Source organism: Pithys albifrons, chromosome 16 (genome assembly GCF_047495875.1).
Source record: "Pithys albifrons albifrons isolate INPA30051 chromosome 16, PitAlb_v1, whole genome shotgun sequence".
Taxonomy (NCBI): Eukaryota; Metazoa; Chordata; class Aves; order Passeriformes; family Thamnophilidae; genus Pithys; species Pithys albifrons.
In genome coordinates, this window is record NC_092473.1 from 8,450,291 (window position 1) to 8,477,619 (window position 27,329).

General features: G+C 41.4%; 1 protein-coding gene across 2 annotated transcripts in view; it reads left to right on the plus strand.

Annotated features, from left to right (window-relative positions):
• The window catches only part of XYLT1 (xylosyltransferase 1), a 168,916-nt gene that overhangs the window by 22,456 nt on the left and 119,131 nt on the right, over positions 1 to 27,329 (plus strand). The window contains exon 2 of one of the 2 annotated variants that reach the window (XM_071571087.1): positions 22,177 to 22,215. The exons of the other annotated variant lie outside the window; for it this stretch is intronic. Coding sequence (XP_071427188.1) covers positions 22,177 to 22,215 — 39 coding nt within the window. The remainder of the gene's footprint in view (positions 1 to 22,176; positions 22,216 to 27,329) is intronic. 2 annotated transcript variants of the gene reach the window in all.

Below are 27,329 nucleotides of genomic sequence, written 5' to 3' on the forward strand. Positions count from 1 at the left end.
AGAAAAAGAAATAAATTTACTTTTTTCTAGTCATAACAAAGGGAAAAATAAATTAACTGGTTTTTGGTAAGAATGTGGTTACCCTCTCTCCACCTGCGTCTTTGGATTTTTGGAGCACGTTACAAGTTTTTCCAGTCTCATCTGAGGCGAACAGCTTATGCAGGTTTTATTTGTGCTCTCCTGCACAGGTACTCTGGTCCTTGCAAGCAGTTTCTGGGTTCGAGTAATTAGTTGTTACAGGCTGTCGTTGTGGTGGTGTTGATTTCTCAGTTGCAGCAGCCTTGTGTGTAAGTTCATTGTCCAGAGCGCCAAATTAGGATGCACTAGTCTTGCTCCTTACTGTGTTGGTTGGAAATACTCTCAACATTGCTTGCCTGCTTCAAATCTCTATCTCACACTTCTATGGGTTTAGTGTAACAGAAGTCTTCCATGCTGCTACGTAGGTAACAAAATAATGAACACTTAAATGTGAGTAAATGACAATGCAGGAGTTTTATTGGGAGTAGGGGAGTTGTTCTGTGCTAGAACATAGCTGTTCCACCTGCCTGTTGAGAAAAGGATGTTTTTTTCATAGAATTTTTCACTGCAAATCTAATTCATGTGTGGCTGAAAGTTTTGTGCAAAGGGATTTTAAACATTATGCAGAGGATTCCCAGAGGAAGTTTATGACAAACAAAGCAGCAGTATAAGTTCTTGCATGTTCATTACATGTTTGTAGGTCTCTTTCTTTAAAAGGAATTTAGACATGTCATACAATACAGATTTGGAACTTCTAATCTGTTGGATAAGGTAGCAGAGGTATCTTTAATGGAAACTGTGTTAGGTACATCTAGAACTATGGGTTTCCTGGCACTTGAAATGATTGATGGAAGGAGATGAGCAGAAAAGCAAATAGCAGAGGATTATGTTTCAGGGCAGAGCTTAAGCTTTCGGGAAGAGAAAGATTTTATTTTTGTTGAAGTGCCTGTCATGGAGATGATGTCACTGTTGGGTACTTCACTATACTCTGTCAGCCCCTGCAAAACAGGTAGATGCTCAAGAAGATGAGCTCACGTCTGTGCTTCCTATGAAAGTCCTTCTCAGCTTCCCACTTTTAAACTCCTATCTTACATCATATCTCTACTCCTTCCTTTTCCTGGGTGTTACCACTGTTCCTTATCTTCTGACACTCTTAGTTTTAGTTTTTGCCCTGTCAATCCCAGCTGCATGTGCCACCCCCTCACTGCTGCAGGGCTTCCTCTTTAGGGTTTCTGCATGAGCCTCAGCCCAGCTTTTGCTGGGTGCTCATGGCAACCTGTGCCATAGCTGAGCCAGTTCCTGTTTGCACAGTGGCCACAAAGTGTCACAGCTGCAGAGCCACCAAGCGCTGCCTCCTGTCATCTTCTGGTGCAGGGGAAGCTTGGAGCAGCAGCATACAGAGTTAGGAGTGTTAAGGGCTAATGTGCCAGGCAACTTATTGTCAAGGATCCCTGAAAGGTGACTCTCAAAACTCTTGCTGCTTCCTTTCAAAAGGGCACAGTTTTTTGTGAGGAAGTTTCCTAATGTTTGTTGGCAAATAGTGAATTCTTCTAATCATAATGCTTGCATAATGTAACTGCCTGTAGTTAGGGGTAGTAAAATCAACCTTAGTCTATGTCTCGGGCCAGCATCTTGTATAAGGAATATAACATATAGATTAGACAGTCAGTGTAGAATATCTGAATTTTTATTTATTAGCAGAGAAGTTGACATTGGAAAAGGCTGTTTCGCTGAAAACAGCACAACTTCATGTGTGAAAACTCAATGTAAGGCTTTAAAGAACCAGAGACCAGACAAGGGACTACTGCATTGCCACCCTCCTCATTGTTGTCATCTTTTGTTCCATCCCAGCACTTACAATATAATCTGAATATCCAGTACCTGGTGATGATGGTATGTGTATAATAATGTGTGCATTAGATGGAGTCCAATTTTTTATGTTCTTAAAGTGAAAGCATAGAAAAAATTGAGAAATTTTATCTAGAATTTTTATAAAATTAAATTTAAATTTTTCAGCTTATTTTGATATTAAGAATTACTGTTAATTTCAAAGCATCAGACTTGATTTGTGCTGGAAGATCCATTTTCTGTCCATGTCTGCAAACAATAGTTGAGCAGATACTTACTTAACTCTAACAGTAGTGTCTGGAGTTTTGTTTTACTATTTTACTGTGTGGAAAGGTGTAAGACAATGTCTGTGTTTTTACAAAATGGAAAGAATTTCATCAGGAAATGTCTCTACTCCGAGTATGTCCAGGTTTTCTTTACTGCAATCAATACGGTTATTCATGGATTTCTGCTCCCAGCTCTCTCCTGGCTATATTTAACATATGTCCCTGTAGGAGGCTACATCGTTTTAAGGAAGTTGTTACTGTTGTACAGACGTGTGCTGCAGTGAGTTCAGGGCTGTATACAGGCAGAGTGCTGGATAAATCTGCCTCCTGCTCCTGTAAACACGAGCGGGTTGCTCTGTGTGTTGGGTTTCGCCCATGGCTAATTCTGTTTTACATTCCTGGGGTGGCTGAAGCCAACCAGCTTAGCAGATCATCCGTGCTGGAGGTTCAGCACCCTCACAGCTTTGCATAAATAATTGCTCAGATAATCTGCATAGTTTGTGTAGTGCTGAAAACAATTTGCTTTTGCTGATGATGACGCCTATGGCCTTATGGATCTGCTTGTTGTGGTGACGTGTTCTTTGTTGACAGGACAGATTTATTTTATTTTTTCAAGAATTTTGAGTCTTCTGAAATGAGGTGACTGCTTAATTTTCACTAAGTATTTTCCTTTAAAGGTCAGTGGTTACACAGACAAAATTAGGAGCATCTCCACAGTTTTTGTTGACAGGATGAGCCAACGTTACATGTAAGAAGCAAACAGTATATTTTATTTTATTTATCTCATTTATTGTTTCCAGTTGATTTTCTGTTGAAGTGTGATGCTAGGCAGTGAAGATATGAGATTTAAAGTGAAGACTGATCCCAAGCTGAGCTGTGGGATTCTTGGGGAGTGTATGTGGAACCCACTTCTTATGGGTGCAACTCCCCACACTTTTCAAGACCTTCAATAAAGACTGCAGATCTCTAGCAAGATCCAGAGGGCATTTGCCACTTTTTGTTTAAGTCCCAGTTGAATATTTGTTGACACTTGTAACTTTGAAGAGTCTCTGACTTAGGCATATGGCTATCATTAGTTTTGAATGAATTTATCTGCTTTTGAAAACCTCTACTATGTGTCCTTCAGTGCCTGCCAGCATTACCTGCAAGAAGTTTTATTGCTCCATTCTACAAACATGTCATTTAAACAACAACAACAACAAAAATCTGATGTATTCCATGTTTACTCAGGAAAGGCCTGGCTGAAAACCAACTTCCATTAGGACAATGAAATTTCTACCCAGCTTTAAGAAGGAATTAAGTTAATTTTTTATTGTAAACTTTTATCCCCCTACAGTTTTGATGTAATAGGCCAATGAGGAGTTATGATTACGTTTATTTCAAGTGTCATCCCTTTGGGGTAAAGCCACATTACGTGATTTTGAAAAAGAAGATAAATGCAGAGATTATGACGAAAGTAATTTTTGTCATTTCAATTGCTCTGTTTTAGACTACAGATTGCAACTTGACAAGAAAATGGGGTTGCAGCCTTTTTGAAATGCTGTCACTCTTGTTTTTGTGGTAAGCCTTTGAACTTTGGAAGGAAGAGAGCCCCCAGGCCAAGGAGGTACCTCCATGATGTTTTGCTCATGTTGGACTGTAGTATGAGTTTGAGATATCTCAATTTTTTTTCCCCCATGATTGTTTTAGATTGGATTAAATTAGAGTAATCCACTTCATAATAATGCTGGAAATCTGTAAAATGATCTGGTAAAAAGATTCCTGCTTTTCTCTGACCTCAGTTCAAGTGTAACACCTTGTAAATGTGTATGAGGATGTTGCCACATCTGATGAGGAAACTGCTGCAGAAAGGTGTGCCTGCGGCCTGACAAAGGTTTGGTGGCAGATCTAAAATAAGAACTCAAGGCTTCATCTCTTTACTGCCTGAATCTACTCTCATTTTTCTGTATCCATGGTTTTTTTCATCAAAGAAAACATCTCTCTCCACACTATCCACAGATAGTGTTAACTTTAGCCATTGCATGTAGTCTCAGCAGCATTTGCCAGGTGAATGAAAAATTGGATATTGGTATTGGTATTGGATCTGCTGGTTGGCTTTTAAAGTTATGATGGAAGGGTGAATCCAAGAGTTGGAACACTGTCAGCAGCTGATTTTGTGTGTGTGCATACGTCATTCATCTTTCCCAAACCCAGTCACCTTTCCCTGGATTGCCATGCCTGGTGTCCCAGCCTGGCTGTGGCTGCAGGGTGGGTGAGGCAGCCCCAGTCCATTGCTTGAACTCTTCCACAGGAGAACCTGCTGGATACACCTGCAAAGAGGAGCAACACAATTCCTCACGGTTTCAACTTGATCACCTAAACAATATCAACCCAATTACTGTAACTCTTGCCCCACCTTTTTTTTTAATAAGATGACTAAGTCTGAAAGTGGAAGTATGACTCTCATGCTTGAAGTGATATGGTTATTGCCATAAGGATTTTACTCAAATCAAAACTGGCTTTGGTTTGCACAGTGGGTATAAATGAAGCTCTGTGAGCAGTGCTGTGTTCCCTCCTGACATAAAATCTACGTCAGACAGAAATACTGACCTACATTCTGCAAAAAACAAGTCTTCTCCTTTTAAGCACTCTTTGTAGGTTGACTTAAGTTATTAATGACTTAAGTTATTAATAAGTTGTTTATCCTTGTTATTTACCAATATGTAGGCAGGCAATTTTTGTAATTTTGTGAGCTACACAATTGGAATTGCTCTTGGCCACAATTTTTAACAGCGATGGATAGAAGATTTTAAGCAGCATCTGTCTGACCTTGAGTTGGCTTCATGGTTAAGGTGGCCAAGGTGTGCCAGTTCATCTGTGACAAGTGGTACCACTGGCTTCCAGCTGTTGGCTGTTGTTGGGAGGATATAAATAAGAACATGTTAATTGGCATCTGTGAGTGATCAACTTAGCTCTGTTATTTTTGTACGAAGCAGAGCAAAGAGCTTGTGCATGACATATTAAAGTGTAGGAGGGGTTTTTTTTAGCAGGAGATCCTTTTTATCAGTTTTTACTTTCAGAATACTCTGTGACGGCATGTCTCAGACTTGTGCTCATTCTGATAGTCACACCTGACAGTAAAAAAAGTCTTGCAGATTAGGTTGCTTGCCTAACATCACTGTTCTCTCTTCTGCATCTGATTAAATTTTTAAGCACTAGACCAGTCAGGATGGGGTATCTCTTGGTCTGCCTTTGGGTCCCTTCGGGAGCAGGGCAGTGGAGCAGTGCAGAGGGCCTTTTCTTCACCCCACTGCACTGTGTGGCTCCTGCTCTAGAGAAGATTGCTTTCACTTCTGCCCATCTCCCTGCACTGCTCAGAAGCAGCTGAATATGTTTCTAGTTCCATCCTGCTGCTCTTTGCAACTGGTTTTTGTTGTAAAAGTTGCCCAGAGTTTCGAGGTGCTGTGGAGTTCATTATTTGACTTGCTTTTCTGCAAGATAGTCCTGTTTCTGGGATCATATGTAATCAAATGCTGGAAGTACATTTTTACTTTGTGGCTGCATGAAGGAATATAAAATCAAATGTCAGGATTTGTGGATGCAAGAGAGATCAATGGTGAGAATGAGGAAGATTCCTGTGCCGGGGGGAGAGAAGCAACAAAAAATTGTATTGCCCACTGGAACCATTTTTTTTTGCCTAGAAAAACCTTCTTTTGTCATGGTGTTACTGAGATGGTGGAGCTCTGTTCAGTTTGCAGCATGAACGGAGATTTTTACCTAGAAGTTGAATAGTACTGCCACTGAACTTCATTTCTGCAAACATGGATTGAAACTTGCAACACTTAAATGTTTCTGTTTATAAACTTTGAACTTACCTTAGTATTTAGACAAGATACATTGAGATACAGCTATCCTATTTGCTTGCAATTGAGAAGGCCAGTTAGGTAAATAATTGGCAGAATAAAAAAGGGCAAAGTCACAAACTAAGTTTGTCAGATATATATGCTACTATCAGTCCATTAGCTGGATGAAATTTTAGCAGTGTCTCATGTCAGCTCAGAAATATTTAAATATACATAGTGCAAAATTCTAGGTCTGATATATGTTGTATATGAGCCTGTTTTGTATTGTGAATTTGGATGGGCTTGGCTGCTCATGTCTGTGTGTCTGTTAGAAAGTACTTGGGAAATATTATTCAGTATTTTATGGTTACACTAGAACTGTTGGTGGCCTCCTAAAAATTGGAAAGCAAATCTCCATTGTTTCACTAAGCATAGGAAAACATTTTGGCTAGTATTTTGCAAGAGCTATAGACAAAATGGTGTGTGTAAAAACAGTGAGACAGTGTGACAGATGTTCAGGTGGTATCTTAGGTGTAGCTCTGTCTCAGCTGCATTTTGAGCAGCTGAAGGCTGGATCTCTGTCTAACTGCTACTTTCAAGAGTCACTCCCAGCTTTCTTTGCCCCACAGGCATTACTGTGTGGTATTCAGTGAGGTAATTTTTTGTCCAAGAAAAAGAAAAGCAAGGCCCCATAATGTTCATAGCTGCTTTTAAAATCCCATAATCATTATTCATTTAATTTGGCTGACACCCTCGTTGCTAATGCCGAGTGTTAACGTGTCACTCTGGTCTCTCTCAGGTGAGAGCAGCTGGACAAGGAGCCCTCTCTCTGCCCCTGCCACCCTGGGACACTGCCGGGGCACACTCTGCCCCTTGGCAGACACACTCAATGGGCTTCTTTCACCAGAGTGTCAAACTTGGCTGTGAGGCAGCTTTGGAAAGACACACAGCCCTGCTGCTGCACAAAGAAAATTGTTGCTCCTCAGGGAAATAACAAAGTTTGAGCTCTGGTGCCAAATGTTATGGGATGCTGGCGCAGTGAGTGTTTGCATTCTGGGGGATCTCTGCCTTGCCATTAACAAGGACTGATTGTGCAGGAGGAAAGTGTTTGCCTTGCAGACCTGTTCAGCAGTGAGCAGAATTGCCACTAGAGTTTATTCATTGCGTGATACTTTTGGTTTTTTCCTAGACACTGTCAACTGGCATACTTGGCATTAAATTGGAAGGAATTAGGGTGTAGTAGATTGCTGTAAAGCAATATAATAATGTCCCAAGTCTGATTTATATGGCATTGTTTTCATCCCAGGATGTATATGTGAAAGGAAAGAGCATTCTAATTGCTCTTACATCCCATGCAGTAAGAAAGTGGATTTTGGAGAAGTTAATGCAAACAGCAAAGTTGCTGAGTAGTTAAAGGTATTTATAAAGTGTTAAGCATTTTACAAAATATCCTTTTTCGGCTCCTGAGTAGGTGATCAACTCATGTTATTTCATGTAGAGCTCTGTTAAAATTGCATCTTTATTTTTGCATCAGAAATCAGGCTCAAGTCTTTCTTACGACCTTAACAAAGTCATTGAATGCACAAAGAATAAGCTCTGGTGAATTCAGAGAAAGGCTTTCAAAGCTGTTGTGATGAGGAATAGGAAGGAAAATAATCCAGACAATCTGGAGTTTTGTGAGAGCATTGGTTAGAAAAACCAATATGTTTTCAGGTGGAAAAGGTGAGGACATCTTGAATGCTCAGTTACTACAGATTAATGCTGTCAAATGGATTTGGAATGGAGATTTCCATATCTCTGTATTTATATGAAGGATTGGAACCTCTTGATAGAGAGGAAGCATTTTGGATGGGTTGGGGTAGTGTTGCAGCTCCTCAGCGTTTGAATGTGTGTATTCTGGTGCTCAGGAAGAGTCATGTTTCCATTCTTCTGCAGTGCCTTTCTCCCCCTGCTCTTGCTGAAGCACATTTCAATGAAGGACTTATCAATTATATTTCAAACCTTACTTTCTGGTATTTTTAGCTCTTCACCAGTGATATCCTCATCTGGATCTTTCATTACTTCCAGAAAATTGTGGCCAGGATCTGGAAGAGCCAGACCACTGTGGCCTCTGCTTCTGCCCTCCTGATATCTGTCTGCAGGTTTTAGCCTTAATTACAGTACTCTGAGTCATCTCACTTCAACATTGTAACTCCTCCTTTTTCGGGTTTTATGTATTACTTTCCCTCAGCTAGCAATCAAAAACTCAGTGCTCATTTCCTTGCTTCCTTTTTCGGAAATGAGTTGTCTTTTTTAGCAGAACTTGAGCATAAGGCCCATCCATTACTATTTAAAGATCCTTCTTACCACATGTTAAGGAAGGTCATGAAGTTTCTTAACCTTCAGTCCATTAAAACAGCTCTTAAGGGCTGTGCATTAATTAAATTTTTGCTTAGCTTGTTATAAAGGTACTTACTGCTTACTGAGAAAGCCCTGCTTCAGATAATATGAGCTCCATTGCAGGCACCTGGGACAGGTTTTCTCCTGGTCATTAAGGAATGAATGAATGGAGAGGATGTGTTTAGTTGCTTTCATAGACACCTGTTAAAAAAAGAAACAATCATAGCTATTCTGATGATCCTTTCTTTACAAACCTACCCCCCCACCCTCCCAAAGTCAGATCTGGTGGCTTGCTCTTCTTTGTTCAAATTAAAAACATACCCAACAGAGCCAGTCAAATTCTGGTCTGATACAGATATAATACATGGCATGAGCAGTGTCAGCTCACACATACATACATGATAGGGCATAAGCAGTGTTAGCTCATATTAAAGTAGCTTAATGGTTGGTTCCCCCTGAAATTTTGAACTTATTTGCAATCAAAATAGTAAGAATACATTAAGTGTTTCTTGTTTTAAATGTATTAGTAGTCTTTTCAAACAAATAAAGCTGTTGTCAACATAATCAACAGCATTCAGTTCTTTCTAAGGCAATTTTATATTTTAAGTCATCCAGTAGCAAAAAGTTCCTTATTATCTCTGTAACAATATATTTATTCTAAAATGTTGAAAAATGGCATTATTTCTCAAGTATAGGAATCTTGTAATTTGTAATTTGAGAGGTGTTTGGTATACGCTGCCTTTACTTAAAGGAACTCTTGCTCACGGAAGCAACCAACAGAATGAGTGGAGGTATGTTTCCTCTTAGATAAAATTGAATTTCCTATCTGCAGCCCAGCACTCACCTGTCAGTTGCAGAATAGTTAGAATGAGAAACACCTTCCTTTGATTTCTTTTTTTTTAGTCTGAAACACTTGCATCTTGTATAATATTGCCATTAGCAATGTAGTGTTCAGTAAATTATCTGCCTCTGACAGAGGAACAGTGTTTATTTATGCTTTAGATCAGTGATGGTATCTTCAAGAAAAGAGATGTTGTATATGTAGCAATTGTGTATGGTTTTTTATTCCTAAGCCTGGATGATCAGTCTTCAGTCTTCTTAGAAGTTCTGGGTTTGTTCCAGCAAGTAGGAAACTTTTCCTTATGCTTGTGTGAGAACCTGTCTACAACTTCCCATTAGGTTATAGTTTCTGTCTTGATTTACTTTAGTATATCATATTAGAAACTGAAGTATGTACTTTTCAGTTTTAGTTAAAAATCAAATAAATCCCACCAGAAAACCAAACCAGACCAACAAAACCAAACAACCAGTGAATCCAAACCTCTCCAAACCTGGTAATTCTTGCTTGATCCAGGTGGCCAGGAAAATGTCAGGCTTGTGTTCAGACTCCTCCCAGTTAGCTTCAGTTGTTTTTTTATAGGCAAGTCATGGTTCCTAGGGCATTAAAAAGACCCACATATTTCTCCATGAGCATCCCACAACAGTTATGTAGGTGTTTGGACACTGAAAATTATGCATGAAAGTTGAGAATAAGTTGCTCATCTTGTAGGTATAGAACAGCCCTTGAAACAGGACTCATCATAATCACAACTCACCTAGTCCTTTTAACCCTTACTTTCTGGAAGCTCCTTTCAAAAATAACACCCCCACTGTAGGAATAACCCCCATGACAGTGAGAGTCAGCCCAGAAAAGGGAGAAATGCTAAACACACACTTACGAAGCCACTGGGAAATTAGCATAGGTTGTTTCTTCTCTGGGAGGTGCTCAAATACTGATGGTTGTCAGTAGAAACCCACTGTGATAGTCTTATGTGATGATTTCCTGCTTTCCAGGAAATAAAATGCAAGAGTTTCCTTTTTAATGTGTGTTTTCACCATAGGGATGGCAGTGCAGGGTAGTACAGCCAGTTGTTTCTTTTCCCGTGTTATGTGGCAGAAAGAAGAGCATGCTTTGTATCAGCCTCTTCTCCCGTTAACAGTAATGCTCTGTCTGGAGTTTGTGGAGTATCAGTCTATGAAATTCTGTCCTCCGGGAGTTTGAGATGAACTGCCTTCATCCATTCTGCTGTTAGTTCTAGTCTGAGTTTTTGTGTGGCTAATGTGAGGACTCGAAATGTTGGGAAACACTCCTGAGACTTCTGTAAGTCATTCTTCCCATATTGTCATATTTTTCATTTCCATCTTCCTAATTCACTGTCTCAGATTTTGGCCCTGACAGCTGGCAGAAAGTGCACAGGGCCTGGTTTTGTGGCCAAAGGCACACTGACTGGCAGGGAAGTGAGTTCTGTGCCTTAATGTTCAGTGATATCATCTCAGCGGATGTCTTGGCAATGCAGGAGTTCCTCTCCCAAACAATGATGTGCTGTCTGCATCCCCTCCATCTGCATGCTGTTATGAATGCCGTGTGTTTTCCTTCACATACTGAAAGGAAGTTGTAGTTCCACAAGAACCTACTTGCCTTTCATTCAGTAAGGACGAAGATTTGTTTTGTTTTGTTTTCTTGACTGGGTCAGCAATTATATCGTAAATAGGATATGGCTGCAGTGATTAAAATGAATTAGTCAAGATGTTTATCAAACTACTAAAGCCTTGAAATCATACAATTAGTGGTGAAGCAGTAGCAGCAACTTGGTCTTTCATCTCAATAACACAAAGATTTTTCATTTAGAGAAGTAGAATACAGAATTAAATCCTTGAACATAGGGGTGACTCTATTAAAAAACCCTCGAGTGACCAGTGTATTTGTAAAGGTGTACATTTGCACAAGCAAATTTGCAAAATTGAGAAATGATGTCAGTAGTGCAGTACTGCTGCTCCCTTTCAGAGGTGATAATGGAAGCTCTTAGCCTGCATGCTGCACAGTTGTAATTGGTTGTGCAAATGAGCACTGTCCAAGCTTGATAAGTTACTACTGGAGTGCTCAGAAAGGAATTCCTTCCTGTGGGATGTTCTGCTTACATTATGTTTCTATTATTCCACAAAGCTACAGCTCTTAAAAATGCAGTCAAGTCAGTAGGAGACAAAAGAGAAATAGACTGAATTTCAGATAGAAATCTAAAGCCGATTTTAAATGTTTCTTGCTCCTGTGATGTCACTCTGTCTTTGTAAAAAGCAGGAGCTTTGCATCTCCAGGCAGGGTACTATGAGGTTTGATTAGTGTCAATTCAGGCCAAAAGCTGAGCCCTTATGTCTAAATTAAATGCCTATTTTTCTATCAACCATGAGTCTCTTACATGGAGGTTCTATGCCTCTGTGTCAAAATATGTTGAAATCCTCATGGCATGTCTTCTGCTCTCAGCATAACCTGAGAATATTGTAGCTCTGATCTCTTTAGACAACTGTTACATTTATTTAAATGTACTATTATGGGTTTTATGGAAAGCCTGTATTAGCCTCTAAATTCAGCCTTCAGCCCCATCAAACAGGAGACTATAGAGGAAAACCTTTCAGCACTGGGTTCTGGAGGCAACAAAAGGGTACTTGTTTATATGGTTTTTCAGGCTGCATTCTGAGATGCTAAAAGTGTAGACAGATTTCAAATGATGATTTAATTGTTTACAAGTGAGTGTTTTCTGCAGCATACAAAAGAGATGAACTAATCCCCAAAGGCTTTTTGATATAACTTGAACAGATGATTTCCTGACATTGTTATATATCCTGGTTTAGGGCGATGAATAATTAGCTATTTAAGTTTAAAAAAAATACCTTGAGAACTAGATGTCAGCTGAAAAGCTGTCAGTAAATTTGGAACAGCTTTGCATGTCAAGTTGATTATAACAATGAATAAAAGGAATTACAGGAAAATGAACCATGCAGTGTGCAGTTTTTAACTTCAGTCTCCCCACAGCTTCTTCTGTCTCATTCTCCAGATTCCTGGGGTGCTTGTGATACTATCAAGCTGTGGAGTTCTCTTTCACAAAATCCTTTACTGTGGGCAACTCTTTCTTATTATTTACTCCTCTTCATCAATGTGCAGTGACTCGAAACTTTACATTCAAGGATTTTCCCGCTCCAGACCCAAGTGCCATTAATAACATCTTTTGTCTGACTACCTGAAATATGGAAAGCCACTTTACTGCACAGCTTCAATTCCAGGCAACTGCCTGGATTCAGGGAGGCAGCTCAGCTGAGAACAGCAGGTTCTTCTCCCCTGCACATCCAGCAAGCTGCCATGTTTATCCTCCAGTAACAGAGATTATTTTATGTTTTCCATCAGATGTAACAGAGCAGCCGCTAGGTCTGAGCTGAACTGTTTGCAGGCTTAGTGGGATGGGACTAAGTGAATTGCAATAGAGAGTTGTGAGGCCTTTTCAACAAGAGTGTGATGTTGGTTTTGGCTGTTGCTGTGCATAAAAGGGACATACAAACTAATTAGGGTCTTACAAATCTGTTTCATTTAAGCAGGTGAATTAATGCTCTTTGAATTATTCGGCTTGAAAATAAAATTGTGCATCTGTATTAAAGTTAGAAATCTAGATGGGCTGAAATCTCGGACACCTACACGTGGGGAAGCAGCACTGACTGCAGTGATGGGAATAGAGATGCTTCAGCATGTGCTTACATCAGCTATTGTCACTGTGGCATTTGAAGGCCAGTGCAAAATGGAGCTGCTGTAGGGCTGTCTGGATGCCAGTTTTGTTTACTAACACAGAATACCTGTCTGATATGCTGCAGTGGCAGAATTTGCCCTTCTGTCTCCATCTTGACTGTAGTGAGCCAAAGCAGTGCTGGAAACCTGTTCCAAAAGAGAGAGGAAGCCTCTCCTGGCAGAGGCAGATGTGCTGTTTACGGAGAGGTGGCTTATTGCAAATGGATTGCACATGTTTTGACAGCAGTGATCACAGTAGAAGGGTTGGGGAGGAAGGAGAAGAAGGAAAACCTGGAAATCAAGGATGGGAATGAGAGGTTCCTCACTGACTGCTTCCCCATTCAGGGCATGAGCAACAGTGCCTTTGCTTTGCACTGGGTATTACTGTAACCTTTTCTTTTGCCTCTGCCTGTTTCTTCCCATATCATTTCAATGTGTGATGTAAAGCAAGGTTTGTTTAAGAATGCTTTAAAATCATTGGGATTGGGAATTAATAAACCACGTGTTCCATTTTAGTACAACCATGTTGGCGTCAGTTGGTCTTGTTGGAAATAAACTATCATTTTGGGCTGCAGTAATTTTCCTACTGCTGCAGCATAAACACAGTGGCAGTGTACACCAGTATAGCAATACAAAGGCAAGCTCCTACAGTGTATTACTAAGTACTTGGTGTTTATGAGGGGCTTAATGGCATCACATGAATGGATTGGTAGCTAAATGAAGGATTGACAAAGCTAATCTCTGTGAGAATCCTCTTTAATGAGTTAATGAGGTGTTCTTATGGGCTCCCTGCACACACAGATGCTAATGAGAGTTTTTCCAACTTACCAAGTGATGAAACTTGGATCTGCATCCAGGCTGATAATAAAAATGATGGATAGGTTCTGTTATTTGGGAAAAATATGTTTTAGTTCTGGCATGAAAACTGCAGAATTGAGCCAAAACTGCTGTTCTACCTGCATATTCTTTATCTTTTATTGTAGCTTAATGATTAAACCCAGTGCTTAGTGCTAAACCCTCAGTACTTCCAAAGCTGAAAATCAGCAGCTCTGCTTAAAAAATAAAGTATATATTTCATCATTTAAAGATCAGTGTAACCAAATTCTGTATTCAAAAACAGTAATTCAAAATTTTTCAAACGGTTGTTTGATTGCAATTTTCTTTTGGTGAGGGTTTTTTGGGTTTTTTTTTGTTTGTTTTTAGCTTTTGTTTTTATTATGGTGTAGATTGGTTTTGTTTGGTTTATTTGTTTGGGTTTTCTACTTTTGTTTTCTTTTCCTCTCTCTTAAAGATTGGAATGTACTAAGTTTATGCAGAGGAAGTGTCTGATCCTAAATTGATTTCTCGTGGACTTTAATCCACAAAGCCACAATTTTTGAAGCTATACCAGGGAAACGGGGAAAACACATCTTGATGGGATTTAAGGCATTGTGTTATTTGTGGCTGCAGGATTTTTTAAATAGTTTTTTCCCTGGCTGTGTTTGAATGGGAGTTCTCAGCCTTGCTCCGGTCAGTGGCCTCCTGCACACCTGGCACCGGCCATGTGTCTTGTTTGACTCTCGGGAAGCAGAAAGTCCTTTATTTTCAGGGTAGGCAGTGGCAGGAGGGTGATGCTGTGTGCTGTGTGAGGCTGTGTGGTTGGGCTGAGGGGGATGGATGACAGGCAGCAGTGACTGGAGCATGTCTGATCTGCCTGCCAAGGATCTAGGGGCAATATCCTGCTGCTGGACGTGTCCTCTTCACCTTACGGCAGGCTCGCACCCGTCAGACACAATCTAGCTTTAATGCAATCATCAGATTTCATTGGCGTGCTCTTTAATCCTTGTTCCAGGTCATTGATGAATTTGTTCAATATGACCTCCCCTCAGCTCAATACAGTGCCGTTTATCATTATCATTTGTTTACAGTCCTGCAGCCAGTTCTCAATTCCAGGGCTGTGCTTGCCCCTTCCCCAGTCTTTTTGAATTAATTTTTCAATTAGGATTTCGTGAGACACAGATGCTGTCCTAAAATCCAGAAAATATGACCTCCACTGTGTTCTTTTAATTCACTCTCTCTGTAACTCTATCAAAGAACAAATAAAGCAATTAAATCTGTCTAGCAGGCTTTATTCTGTATAAAGCTATCCAGGCTGCTTCTCATTCCATTACCCTCAAGATTTTTAGCTGGATTTTCTTAACAAAGATGACTTACCCTTGCCTTTTTTTTTCTTTTCTGTTTTCCTCCTAAAAGACGTAGGGCTGCCTTCCCAGCAACTTGGTGTCCTCAGTTTATTCTTTTGAAAGATGCTGCTCATGGGAATAGCGGAATGGAAAGGCTCAGGGCATGACCCTGGCTGTGTGCCAGGCCATGCCCCTCTCCAGAAGGGCCCCAGGTGGTTGCATGAGGGTTCAGGATGGTGAAGAGCTGAAGCTGCTGCTCTTGGAGGACTCCACAAAGTGGCTGTCACTGAACAGCCGTGCTTTGCTCTGCCTTGAGAGCCGGGATCGCGTGGGTGTCTTTTTCTGTGTGCAGTGCAAAATCTGGTGAAAATGTGCTTGCTTTTTGTTGTTATTGTTACAGAGGTTATGCCAACACCACTTAAGCTGGCCCAGCACCATATCTCTCTCTTTTCCGAATGCTTTGATATGGATTTCCAGCTCGATTACCTGTGATAGCTACAAGTGAAACTTGCAGCCCTTCTGCCGACTGGCTGACTTGTGTTCACACCATAGCAGTGCCTGACTCAGCTTTGGAGCTGGCCAGGCCTGAAGTCTGTTCTCCCGAGATGTCGTTTAACTTTTGAAGGTGTTCCTTTCTCGTGGTAACTTAGTTGTCTGGAAACAAATGAGCCTGATCTTTGAATTCGGTCATAGCCTTCCTGCTGATTTTTTTAAACTGTGTCCTGTTTCAGATGATAAGCAGATTGTTCTAACAGCAGATGATGACTGGAGTGGTTTTCTGCTAGGAAATTTTTTTCCCTTTAAATGCAATGCTTGTACACTGAACTGAATTAACATCGTCTTCCATGTGCTTTCTTATGTAGCTTTTTAAAACACTTGGTTACTCTACAAATACAGACTCCTCTATTAAAATGTTGCATAAGCACATGTATAACTTTTCTCTTTTCTTTTGCCTTTCCATACCTAGAACTACAAAAATAACCCACATCCATGAGTGTAATTATACTCAAAACCACATCCAGGCTGTACCTCCTGGGATGCCCTCTCCGAAGTTGCCTCTGCAGCATCTGCTGGGGAAGTGGGCATGAAACTGCTGCTCACAGCAGTGATGAGTTGCAGGGCTTTCAGAGATAAGGTGGGGCAGAGGGGGAAAAGATCCTTTTCAGAATCATCTGGTACATTTAGCTATAAAAACAAACAGTTATACAAACAGTCCAATTATATTCATCCATTAGGTTACTATTCTTGTCTTTTTACATGTGCATTTCATGCTGAAATTGATTTGCTGCCTGAAACAAACTGTGCAGTTTGTTAGGACAACTAAACAGTGAAGCAAAGCCATCACTCCTGCCAGCTCTTAATAAATTAAGGAAAGCAGGACAGTTGACCCTTGCTCTGAGTCAGTCAGATCATCATTCTTAAGCACTGATTTGAAAAGTGGTGTCGGAGTATCTACTGTAGTGTTGTGTTAGGGCTGAAAGATAAGTCTGCCTGGACTTAGTAAGTTAAAACATCAACTGTCTTTTGCTCATACCTGTGAGACAGCATGTCTGGCCTGGGGAGCTAACTTATTCAAAATGTCAAAGCAGTACTTGGACAGCAGCATCTCTGTGGTCAGACATATTTTACAGACATCTGAGAGAGCTCCCTGCTGCCTTCTGCATCTGCTCTCACTGGCCCTGGCTGAGTTCAGGGCTCTGTGCTGAGTTTGTTAACAGCAGAGACTTTTCAGGGGGAAAAGGAGTTTTATGGAGCTGAGCATAAAATTCTTTGTCTTAAATTTTAGTGGATGTCCTGGCTTAGGATGACCTCCCATTTTAGCTTCTCGACAAACCAGATGAGGAAATGATCTTGTGTAAATATATTTTCCCCCCGTAGTTTGTTTTCAGTTAGGATCAGTTCAGCAATTTGGCCACACAAACACTTCATTTGTCAAAATTAAGGGCTGGCAGAGGCCATGTGGGCTTATGTTGCTACTGAGGAACAGGTTTGTTAAGCTATGTACCAGTGAGGCTGTTAGAAGTGAGTGCACTAATTGCAGCTCAGTGGTTTGGAGCAGCCTCCGCACATTCTGACATGCTGAGAACTCACAGGAGCTGCAGGACCACCCAGCACATTGGACTGGGGTTGCTCCACCTCCATCGTGGCCACATCTTGTCACTGCTAGTCCAGAGAGGAGCGTCTGGGAGGTGTCTGCATCCTGGTTTCATTGTGTGAGTCCTCCCCTCTCCTGGGGCTTCAGTGCCTTTCAGTGCCATGCGTGGGACTGAGAGCAGGGCTGAGACCTGAGCTGGGGTCTGTATCAGTTGTTGTGGGTGGTGGCTCTCAGCCAATTGAGAAGCCACTGCCATTCTACCCTAACACTGCATGAGCAGCAGTGGGACTGTGCTGGCACTGAGTTACTGGGTGACACGAGTCCTTGCTGATGAAGCAAGGGAGCCTGCAATCAGGGCTCAGCCAGGCCCTGCTGCTTGTCCAGGGGGTTACTTCGTGCTAACTTTCTCCTTCAGTGTTCCTGCTCCTTGGAAGCTTTTGTCATTGCATGCATGCTCAATCTGCCCTCTGCTCCCTTCTGTCTCTTCAGTGGACATGGTAAGTGTCTGTGGCTCTTTGTCATATCTAAATTCAGGTATATGGCTTGCAGAGCAGACAGGTTGACTGCCCGTTTTCTGCACTCTTGGTTTGTGTAGGGTGAAGACATTGTATGTGCTTTGGGCTTGGCCTCTGCCACTGCTTGCCTACAGCTGGCTGCACTGGCTGGAATCCTGTCTTCACTAAATGTTTGTTTCCAGACCATTGCAGCTGTACTAAGTGGTGGAAAAATTGGTATATTGATAGCACAGTAATTTCTTCCTGAGAACCACTATTCATTTGAACAGTGTTAGTGGGGGGAGAAGTGGTGCAAATGTGCTAATTTCCCGTGTCTTGGCATTTCAAGATGAGTCTTTCATTGAATAATTGTTCCTAATGCATCATAGGAAACATTCTCCATAATACTTTTCCTTTCTTCTGACTGCCTTATGGAGGAGCAAGAAAGTCAAATAATAGCTTTTACACCTGTGTACTAGACCCTTCTGGGTATGTGTTAAGATGTCCAGCACAAATAATAAAATTATGATTTATATGGCCTGTCATGAGGAGCTGATATTTCTATGCAATTGGTGTATTTGCTTGAAATGGTCCTTTGCAGAGCAGTTTACAGTGGGGCTCCTGGGTACTTTAATACTAGCAAGTCCTTTCCATCTTTTCCTCTTCATGCAAACATTTGTTATGGAGCTTTTGAAGTTATCCTAAGACACTTCCACTTGCCAAAAAAAAAAAAAAAGTCAGGCTAGTGCCCCACAGACCACCCTGGAAATGCTTGCCCTTTGCAGACATCAGTGCAGCTTTTGATGGTGGGCAGCATGATAAAAATCAGATCTGCAAGAACATTTTCTGGGTGACTTCAGAATCTCCTGTCCAGGCTCACAGTACTGGCACTACTAGGAAGTCACTCTTCCCAATATAAGTCAACGTGTGTGAGGTAGCTGGTGGTGTAGAGGCGGCTGTTGATGTGACATGTCTAAGGTTAGCATTAAGGTTACTGAACACTTCCTGGAATAACATGCTGGGTTTCATTGCAAGGACTTGTCTGCAGGGAAACTCTGAGTGTTGGTGCCCCAGGTGCTGATGCCACCACCATGCATAGGATGTGTGAGAGGTTACCTGACTTGTGTTCCCCCTCACTAGTGGAGAGATGGCACAAAGATGGGGAAGTGGCAGTCCAGGCAGTCCCTTCCAATCCTGTTGTTTTGTTTTGTTTTTTGTTTCTGTGAATATACAAAGGTTTAGAGCCAAATTTGAGTGTAGGATAAAAACCACAGGCTGGCAGGCTAACAAACTCCTGGGTCATAAAATGAGTCAGCAGAAGAGATGAAGCCATGGTGCTCTGGGGTAGCTGTAACCCTCAACTGCAAATTGTAAAAACAGCCCTGCCCACACAGGGAGTTGCTGTTATGTGGTCCTGCCTTGCAGGCAACAGAACAATTGGAGAGGACATGTGAAATGACACTTTTAGGGGAATGTTTTGTGTTTTTGTCTGAAACTGTGGTTTTGTGGGAAGAAGTATTTGGTGGTGATGCTGGCATTTGTTACTACTACTTGCCTTCTTACCCTGTCCCTAACTGATGGTTATTCCTTCATATCCTCCCCCTCCTGGCTTTGCTGGGCACCTCTCTGCTTGTGCCAGCACAGCTCTCTTTGCTCTGTGTGATGAGCTGAGTGAAAGAACTGATTCAGCTGTAAAGCGACACAAAACAAATAAAAAAAACTAAAAAAGAACTTTTCAAGCTGGCTTTATTCCCCTGCGTCTCAGGGTCCAGCCATGTAAAATGTGGAAAAACTGCTGCAGTGCGAGTGCCGCAGTTCTGGGGTGAGGGCACCTGTGACTAGCACTGCTGGGGGCCACTGCCTCGTGCCCAGCCACACACAGTTTGGTGCTGCCGCCAGGCATGGAGAGAAGTGAGTAGAAACTGAGTGAAAATAACTCATCAAGTATAAAAACCTTCTCAGGTTCCTGCTGCACTCGTCAAAGCTGAACAGAGCTGCACAGGAGCTGAAAGGGCACAGTTCACAAGTGATGGAAGGGGCAGTGAGTAGAAGGCTTGTCTCCAGGAATGGGTCCAGTGCAGCCAACAGAACTCTGCTGAGTCTGAGCACCGGGCTTGGCTACAGTCAGGCTTAGATCATGTTGATTAGGTTGAGACATAGACTGAGTTAACCATATTCAAACCTAATGTCTCTTGAAACTGGGAGAGAGACATGTCTTGTGGTCAAGGTCCTGGATTTTGGAGGTTTCTCTCATATTTTTCATATGACTTTGGAATATTTGGTTTATTCATCTTTACTTCAGTTCCTCTGAGTCTTCCTATCCTTAGTTTTGTTTTGGGAAGGTTGCAATATCTCTGAAGACATCTGTCTCTTTCCTGTATGGGAGTGAGACATTAACCCTTTATGAAAAACACAGTAACCCAACCCCAGACCAGAGTTGCCGTTCTCAGTGTCGCCTTACCCTGATGAATCTTTACAGGTAATTAATGTGTCGTGAAATTAGTAATCACCATAAGAAGTCTTTTCTGTTCAGCAAGTATTGGACTTAGTATGTCTGGCTTTTAAGTAGTCTGAAGCCTTGTCTTTTACAGGAATCCCCTAATCTTTCCAGGATGTTTTTATACATACAGTAGCTATTTCCTCTTATAGAAGTATTGTCATTTGGTACTGAACAGTGCATGTTGAAAAAGCTTTTGTCTGCACTCAAATTGGCATCGACTGAGAAAATCCAGATGATCTCCCAAAGGGAAGCCTGTGCAGCTGGGCTATTCTTTGTAACAGCAGTATTTTGGTTTTTTCATTTGAACATGTTTTGTATTCTATCTGACATGCACACCTGCCAGTATTGTGATCTTCCTGCTATGATATAAACATGAGTGGGACTGTGTAGGACAATGTTGTGACCAAACTAGCATTGCTTGGAGTCCAACTGCAAAACAGATGAGTTTATCCCCACTAAGTCTGTAAGCAAAGAGCTGTTTTAGAGTAAGACCATCCAGGAATGAGAATCTTCTCACCTCTCACCTTCAGATGATTCCCCCTCCCCTCCAAGCTTAGCTGATGACATGATATTTGGATTTCACTGAGGTTTCTCATTTTCTTTACAATCTTGATATCATTTGGCCAGTTGTCAGATATCTGCTACATCTATGTCAAAATGATACTGTGGTGTTAAATATGAATCTTTCATCAACCTGTTCTAAGTTAGCAGTGTGACAGAGGTAATCATGGACTTTTTCACCTGGGCACCATGTGGTCCCTGATTCAGAACTTGCTGAGTGGAGAAAAGGTGTATCAAGGGCTTCAAGGCCAATTTCCTCCTTAACATTTTTTCCCCTGGGTTGATAGCTTGTTTCTTCATTAGTATATTTATGGTGATTATTAAAATAAAACCTGCTTTATATGCATATTTAAAAGTAAAAGGAATGTATAGGTTTTTTGGAGGAAAGTTAGATTTTTTTTCCCATTCTCTTCTGTGATTTAGTTAAAGTGAGAATCACAATGACTCAAAACTCAAAATTAGGCTTAAAAGCCTGATGATCTGATACACAAGAATTTACTAAACTGAAAGTTTAGACAGATGTGATGGATTTAAGAGAAAGCACCACTGACCTGGTTCCACTCTGCTAGGCTTTCCAATTAAACAGGATGTAGAAAGTGAAACCTTGCAGAGGTCCTGGACCTGCAGGGCTGAGGTTTGAAATGTCCCTTATGCTTTAAAAGATGTTTCTTTAAGGATTTTGCTTGTGAGTGCTAATCCTGGAACACTAATGGTGGAGTCTCCTACAGGGATATCTCTTTTTAACCTTTTAATTAACAGGCTAAATAGACGACTTTTGTGCTTTTGTGTTTAGAAGCTCTTTAATGAGGTTTGAATCTTTTGGCCAAGCTAAATTAAGAGTTCAGATTTAGACACTGAGAAAGATGCCAGACTGCAGAGAATGCACAGTGCACTTGCATTATAAGGTGCAGAGCTGGGGAGGGACATTACTGAGGATAAAGTTTTACCAGAAAACAAAATAACCACAGCTAACTGCAGCCGTTGTGAGGAAGCAAAACTTTTATCAAGAGTGTGACAAATCCTTTCATCGTCAAGTCCTGATCAACTTTCTGAAAATGAGCACCAAATATTAATCTAATCTAATCTAACCTAATCTAAACACAGTCAATTGTAATCTAAGAAAGAAATGTGAAATATGACTAAATCAAAGATGCAAGGGCCTGCATGTGGGCTTGAGTTGTTCTCTAACTAATATGTCTATGGTATGCTTCAGTTACTGCAACTTTTTTTGCTCATCCAAATATTGTAGAGAGTCTTTAATTTCTGTGTGATTTCTAGATGTCTGGAAAAGTGGTAACTCTTAAACAAAAAACCCAATCCTGCCATCCTTGTTCAAGCAGGCGTGTTTGTTCCTAATATCACTGCTTTGGACCAGTAATAGCTCAGAACACCTTCCTTTCCACTATTCCAGAGTAATGGCTGTTTCTGTCTGCTCTCTTTGTAGATTGAACCTCCTAGTCCCAACACCAGCTTGGAGACTCAGGTTAGTACTACCCCCCCCATCCCACTGCTTTCTTCCAAGAGATACTCTGAAAGAGAGGGTGGTTTGGTGTTTCCCACTATACTTACAATATTTAACCCTGCTGGTGTTTCTGGAGAAGGTGCAACTGTAGGAGCTGCAGCCATAGCTCCCAACATGACTGACTGGGCAAGGAGAGAACCAGGCTCTCAACACCAAACAGTAGGTGCAGCTGGACAATCACAGAAATGACAGAAGAGAGGATTCAGCCCTCAAGGCAGTGTGAGCATCCTTTCATGGGATTCTCATTTCTTGTTGTATACTCCATTTTCTGGCTGTTTTTCTGACTCCCACTGCTTGTGTGTTACTCTCAAATACTGTTGTGCTGCTGATTTTTTTTCTTTAGACATTACAATGAAGGGTAATGAATCTGTGGAGCTGCCTGGCACTAGAAGGTCAAAGTGACAGAAGGGATTTTACAAAGTCACTGATGCTTTGATTTGTGTTTTCTAACAAGGCAGCATCATTGATTTCCATTCTCGCTGATCTTTTGGAGACAGCAGAGGCAATGGTACTTGCATACTGAAGATGAGTGTTTATTCAGAACACATTTCCAATGTCCCTTAGTGACTACATAAATATTTCTACCTTTGTCTTCTGCTAGTCTTTCTCTGGGGAAAGCTTTTGACTGTTTTGTCATTTGTTTCAACAAGCCTACTACATCTATTTTATGGACCTCACCTCGGAGCCAAGCCTTTGTGAATCAGAACTTACAAGGAAGGATCACACAAAGTTTGTTATACACAGTAGCATTATAAAATGGTATCAAAACACAGAGTACAGAGTAAAGTACTGATCCGTGCATGATGTAGAGCTAGAAATATACAGTAATAATGAAGGCTTTTTTATTACTGACTTAAAATAGCGTAAGAACATGAGTTTGTGTCAGTGACGGTACTAGGGGAGAATGCACAAGTGAGTATGAGCAAGAGAACTTCTCACTTGGAGGAGAAGGAAGTGACAAGGAGATCATCAGCTCCAGCTGGTACAATACTCCAGCTGTTGTACATTATGGCTGAGGTGATGCCTTCAGCCCCAGCACAGACTTCCTTACTCTGCCCTGCCAGTCTGTATCTTCCCTAATCTGCATGTCATTCACTCTTCTGACCCATTAACTCCTTGCTCAGGGTACTGCCAGGTGACCACAAAAATTGCTCTGTTTTCAAGGGGCCTTAATATTTTTTGGGGTCAGGGAGGGCATAGATGTATTGTTTCATGAATAATAAAGGTAGAAAATAAGGGTATGCTCTTAAACGTTGGTCTTTTTTTCAGTGTTACTGAAAGCCATGTTCACTTCTGAATCAGTTTTCTGTAGAAAGCTGATCACTTCTGACCTTGCAATAGACGAGGGGAGCCGAACTCAACTTCTTATGGGCAATGCACTCATGTCCTATAGTGTTCTAGACTGGGAGCTCCTTAGGTATAGAAGCTGAGAGCAGACAGGTATCCTGGAGAGTGGAGGGAAGAGACTGTCTCTCCCTGAGAAGTGGAAGTAAATCTGGGTGTCAGCCTAAGGTCAGGGTGCAACTTTGATTTATAGGAACTCCTTTCTCTTTACCTGAAGATTAACAGTGGAAGTTGTTTTATATCCTGAGTAAGAAGTTTCAGTATCAGCTGCGTCTCTGTTTTCTTTGCTATGAAAAAGCACTATGAGAAAAATAACATCAGCAGCTTTAACATTTTACAGACTTGAACAGGATGTTAACTCACAGTAAAGAATCTCCAATTGCTTTATTCTCTTCCTTTTCTTTGGGCACAGATGGGAGCAGAGAATTGCTTTGCATCTATTTGAGTAGACTGGTCAGCAGCTTCTCTACTTTGGTGGTTTCCTGCACAACGTTGGGATGAATCAGGTCATTTGAGAGTTTTTCTCCACTGCCCTCTGGTTTCCTGTCTCGGCTTGGTTTGGTTGGTATTTTGAATGCTGACATTTCAAACCCATGCTGTATTCTGGAGGTCTTCTCATGAATTTTTCATATAATTTCCCATCCTTTCCCTAGTCTTTCAATCAGCAGTAAAGCTGTTCAAAATTTTGCAGGTATGGCTGCAAGTGACCTTCTGAAGAGAGAATGGGTACTCTTGCAACGTGCTCACCTTCAGCAGATCTCTATGCCTCCCCCATAAAGATATATTTTGATTTTTGTATAAGTTAACAGAGGAAAGCATTGACTTGAGAGCTAAGTAAGTGTCCTTACTAATATTTTTCAAAGGAAAAGACAGTTTCAGGAAAAAAAAATTTGGACAAAAAAAAGTTTGCATAATCCCTCATGTTCTTCTGTCTTTTAGAGGCACATCAAAGTAGTTTGTTCAAATTAGACCTGCCAAATCACACTACCTGTGCTAATCAAAAAGCAATATATTGGGCATCAGTCTGATTTATACCTACCTGTGCTGGAACAGTGTGTCAAAAGATGATATAATCAGATAGTTCTTATTCTTCCTGTTCTTTTTTCTTTTTCAAGTGAGACTATATAGCTCACAAACAATTATTCTTTAGCTTTTCTCATGTTAAATGTTGTGTAACAGGCATGTAATCATATAATCTATAAATTTGCTGCCGCAGATTAAGAACTACTTAATCAGCTGTGTTCAAGAGAGTAGGATGTGGCAAATTTATTTGCACTGTGTTGCAAATGATACTCATCTAGGGTGAAACCCAGAAACTTGATCTTTACTATACTGGAAAAAATATTTTGAAAACAAACCTCCCATTTCCTATCTCTCTTCATAGAATATAGGGTTCATCACCTCCCAGGCTGACATTCAGAGCATGCTTAATTACAAGCACCCACTTCAGTGCAGCTGCTTCAAGGATGCTTCTTCCTTGAAGTTCCACTGTGTATAATACCTTCATTTCTTACCTAAAGCCAAATTTCCTTTGCAATAGTTTACAATACAGTTTTTACCTCTGGAGCCCTCTTACATGCAGTGGACTGGATGATCTCATAATTAATTCCCAGTGCCTCTTCTGAGTGAAGTGGAGCAGTGTGGGTTTATCCTGGCTGAGGAGTATTAATGTGAGCAGTGAGTAAAATGCAAGTTGACTTGCCAGTGGGATGGGGGTGTAGTTGTGGAAGGTTGTGCAGCAGGTGGGACAGAAAGCTGCATGCAGGTGACCGGGTCTGATGTTACTGTCTGTGGGGTGTTCTCTGTGCAGCATTTCTTGGAAAGTGTCTGGGATCTGTTTCTCTTTTGGGTTGGTTTGAAGTTATACTGAAACACGGGGTCTGTTTCCGTTTCATTTCATCTTCTGGAACAGCTACAGCTAAATGCAACTCTCAACATCCCCGTCCTCCCCCTGGAATTTTTTTTTCCTCTGGTTCTGCTGGCATTAGACCTCAATGGCATAGATAACTTTTGTATAGCAAAGTGATTTAAAGTGTTAATTTCATTTCATAGCACAGAAAATAAAAATGCATGAAGAATTTCTTAAAAACAATCAGAGAATAATTGGATAAATGTAGATGCACACAGCTGTGTTTTACATGCAGCATTTTCCAGATCCAGTTACAATCATTTTGTAGCCAGGGCAGCTTTGAAGTGGCTATTTCCACTTTCATGTAACACACTGAGAATTGTTGTCTGTTTTTGTAATTACCTAATTCTTCGATTTCTTGAGCCCACATTACAAGCAGAACCTACTTCTGAAACTTGTAAGTAGGACAGATTATGTGGGAGATTCTTTTCTTGCTTTCCTGGGCTGCTGCAGAGATCACATGTGCACTTTTCCACGTTAACCTTCCTCTTCCTCTGACTGCCTTGTTTTATGGACTTGTTGACGTAGCTGTGCAGTCCCTGTAGTTTTGGCTCCCTGTCAGAGTTCCCTGGTATCGCTGGATGAGGAATTATCTGGGCTGTTGGCTGGCAATAAACACGTATTAATAGCTGGTAAAGTCAATGGAGATATGGAGGTGACGTTTGTATTCTAAACTCCTGTGTTTTGTCTTCTGACTGGGAAAATGACTGCACTGGGGTGGATTGCAGTGCTGGTGCCAGAGCAAAGGTTTAAAGGAAAAGACACAAATGTTTTATTGTCCTGCCTTACAACAGGGGTGCTTACCACGTCTGATAACAACACTGAGGCAGTGGGCAGTTGGTGGGTTGTCACTCCCAGGGCTGCTAGCTGGGCATTTGTGGAAGTGATAGTTTGTCTGAAAAGGCATTTCAGTGGGAAATTAAGGAAGTAAGTTAATAATCTTGGGATACTTAAAATGTTCCCTGTATTTGCTCTTCAGGAAAAAGAAACCAAAATTGTGACTTCCTGGTGTGGACCCTTGTTAACACTGGTGGGAGCTGAGTGGCTCAATGTCATTTCCATGACTGAAAATGTTGTGCTGGTCCAGGCCAAACAGGTGATTTTTGCCATGGAAATGGTATGTCCCACATGCACCAGCTAGTCCCCTTCCCCTTAAGTATGTTTTTGTGGCATTCCAGTCATGATGATGGGCCATGAACCATTGCACTCAGTCACACTGGCAGACTTGCACTCCTCTATCAGTTCCGTTTCCAGACACAGCAAGCAGTGCATTAGACAAGGTTGTTTGAGGAGTGTGAGCATTTGGAAGCTGTGTCCAGTAATCAACAGAGCATCTGAATTTGAGGCTTGCCTTTCAAAGCTAAAGCCAGACCCTGAATTATTGCCTAAGCTCAGTGTATTGTGTGCATGTAGAGAGCTGTCAGCCTCAGAACAGGATTACTAGAATCTGCCATGCAGCAAAAATACTGAGGTTGTGAGAGTTTTGAATCTCCCACCATTGTAGCCCTCGGACAGAGCTGCAATGTGCCCTCTCTGGCTGCTTGGCATTCGTAGCCCATCACCCCAAAGTGTTACTTATGTCTATTCTCAAAGCAAAGCAAAATAAAACCAAAGACAGCACCCTGCCAAGGCTTGCTTCTTTGTGTGAAAGGTGTGGGATTTTCTCTCCTGGGGAATGCTTGCCTGAGAGGTGGGAGCCCCAGAGGGACCTTCTCCTTAGGCTGGGAGAGCACAACCCCTCTGTGCCCTGGCCACGCTGCCCTGTGCTGCCCCAGTGAGGCAGTGAGACTTTGGAGAGTTCAATCCGTGCTGTTCCTTGTGG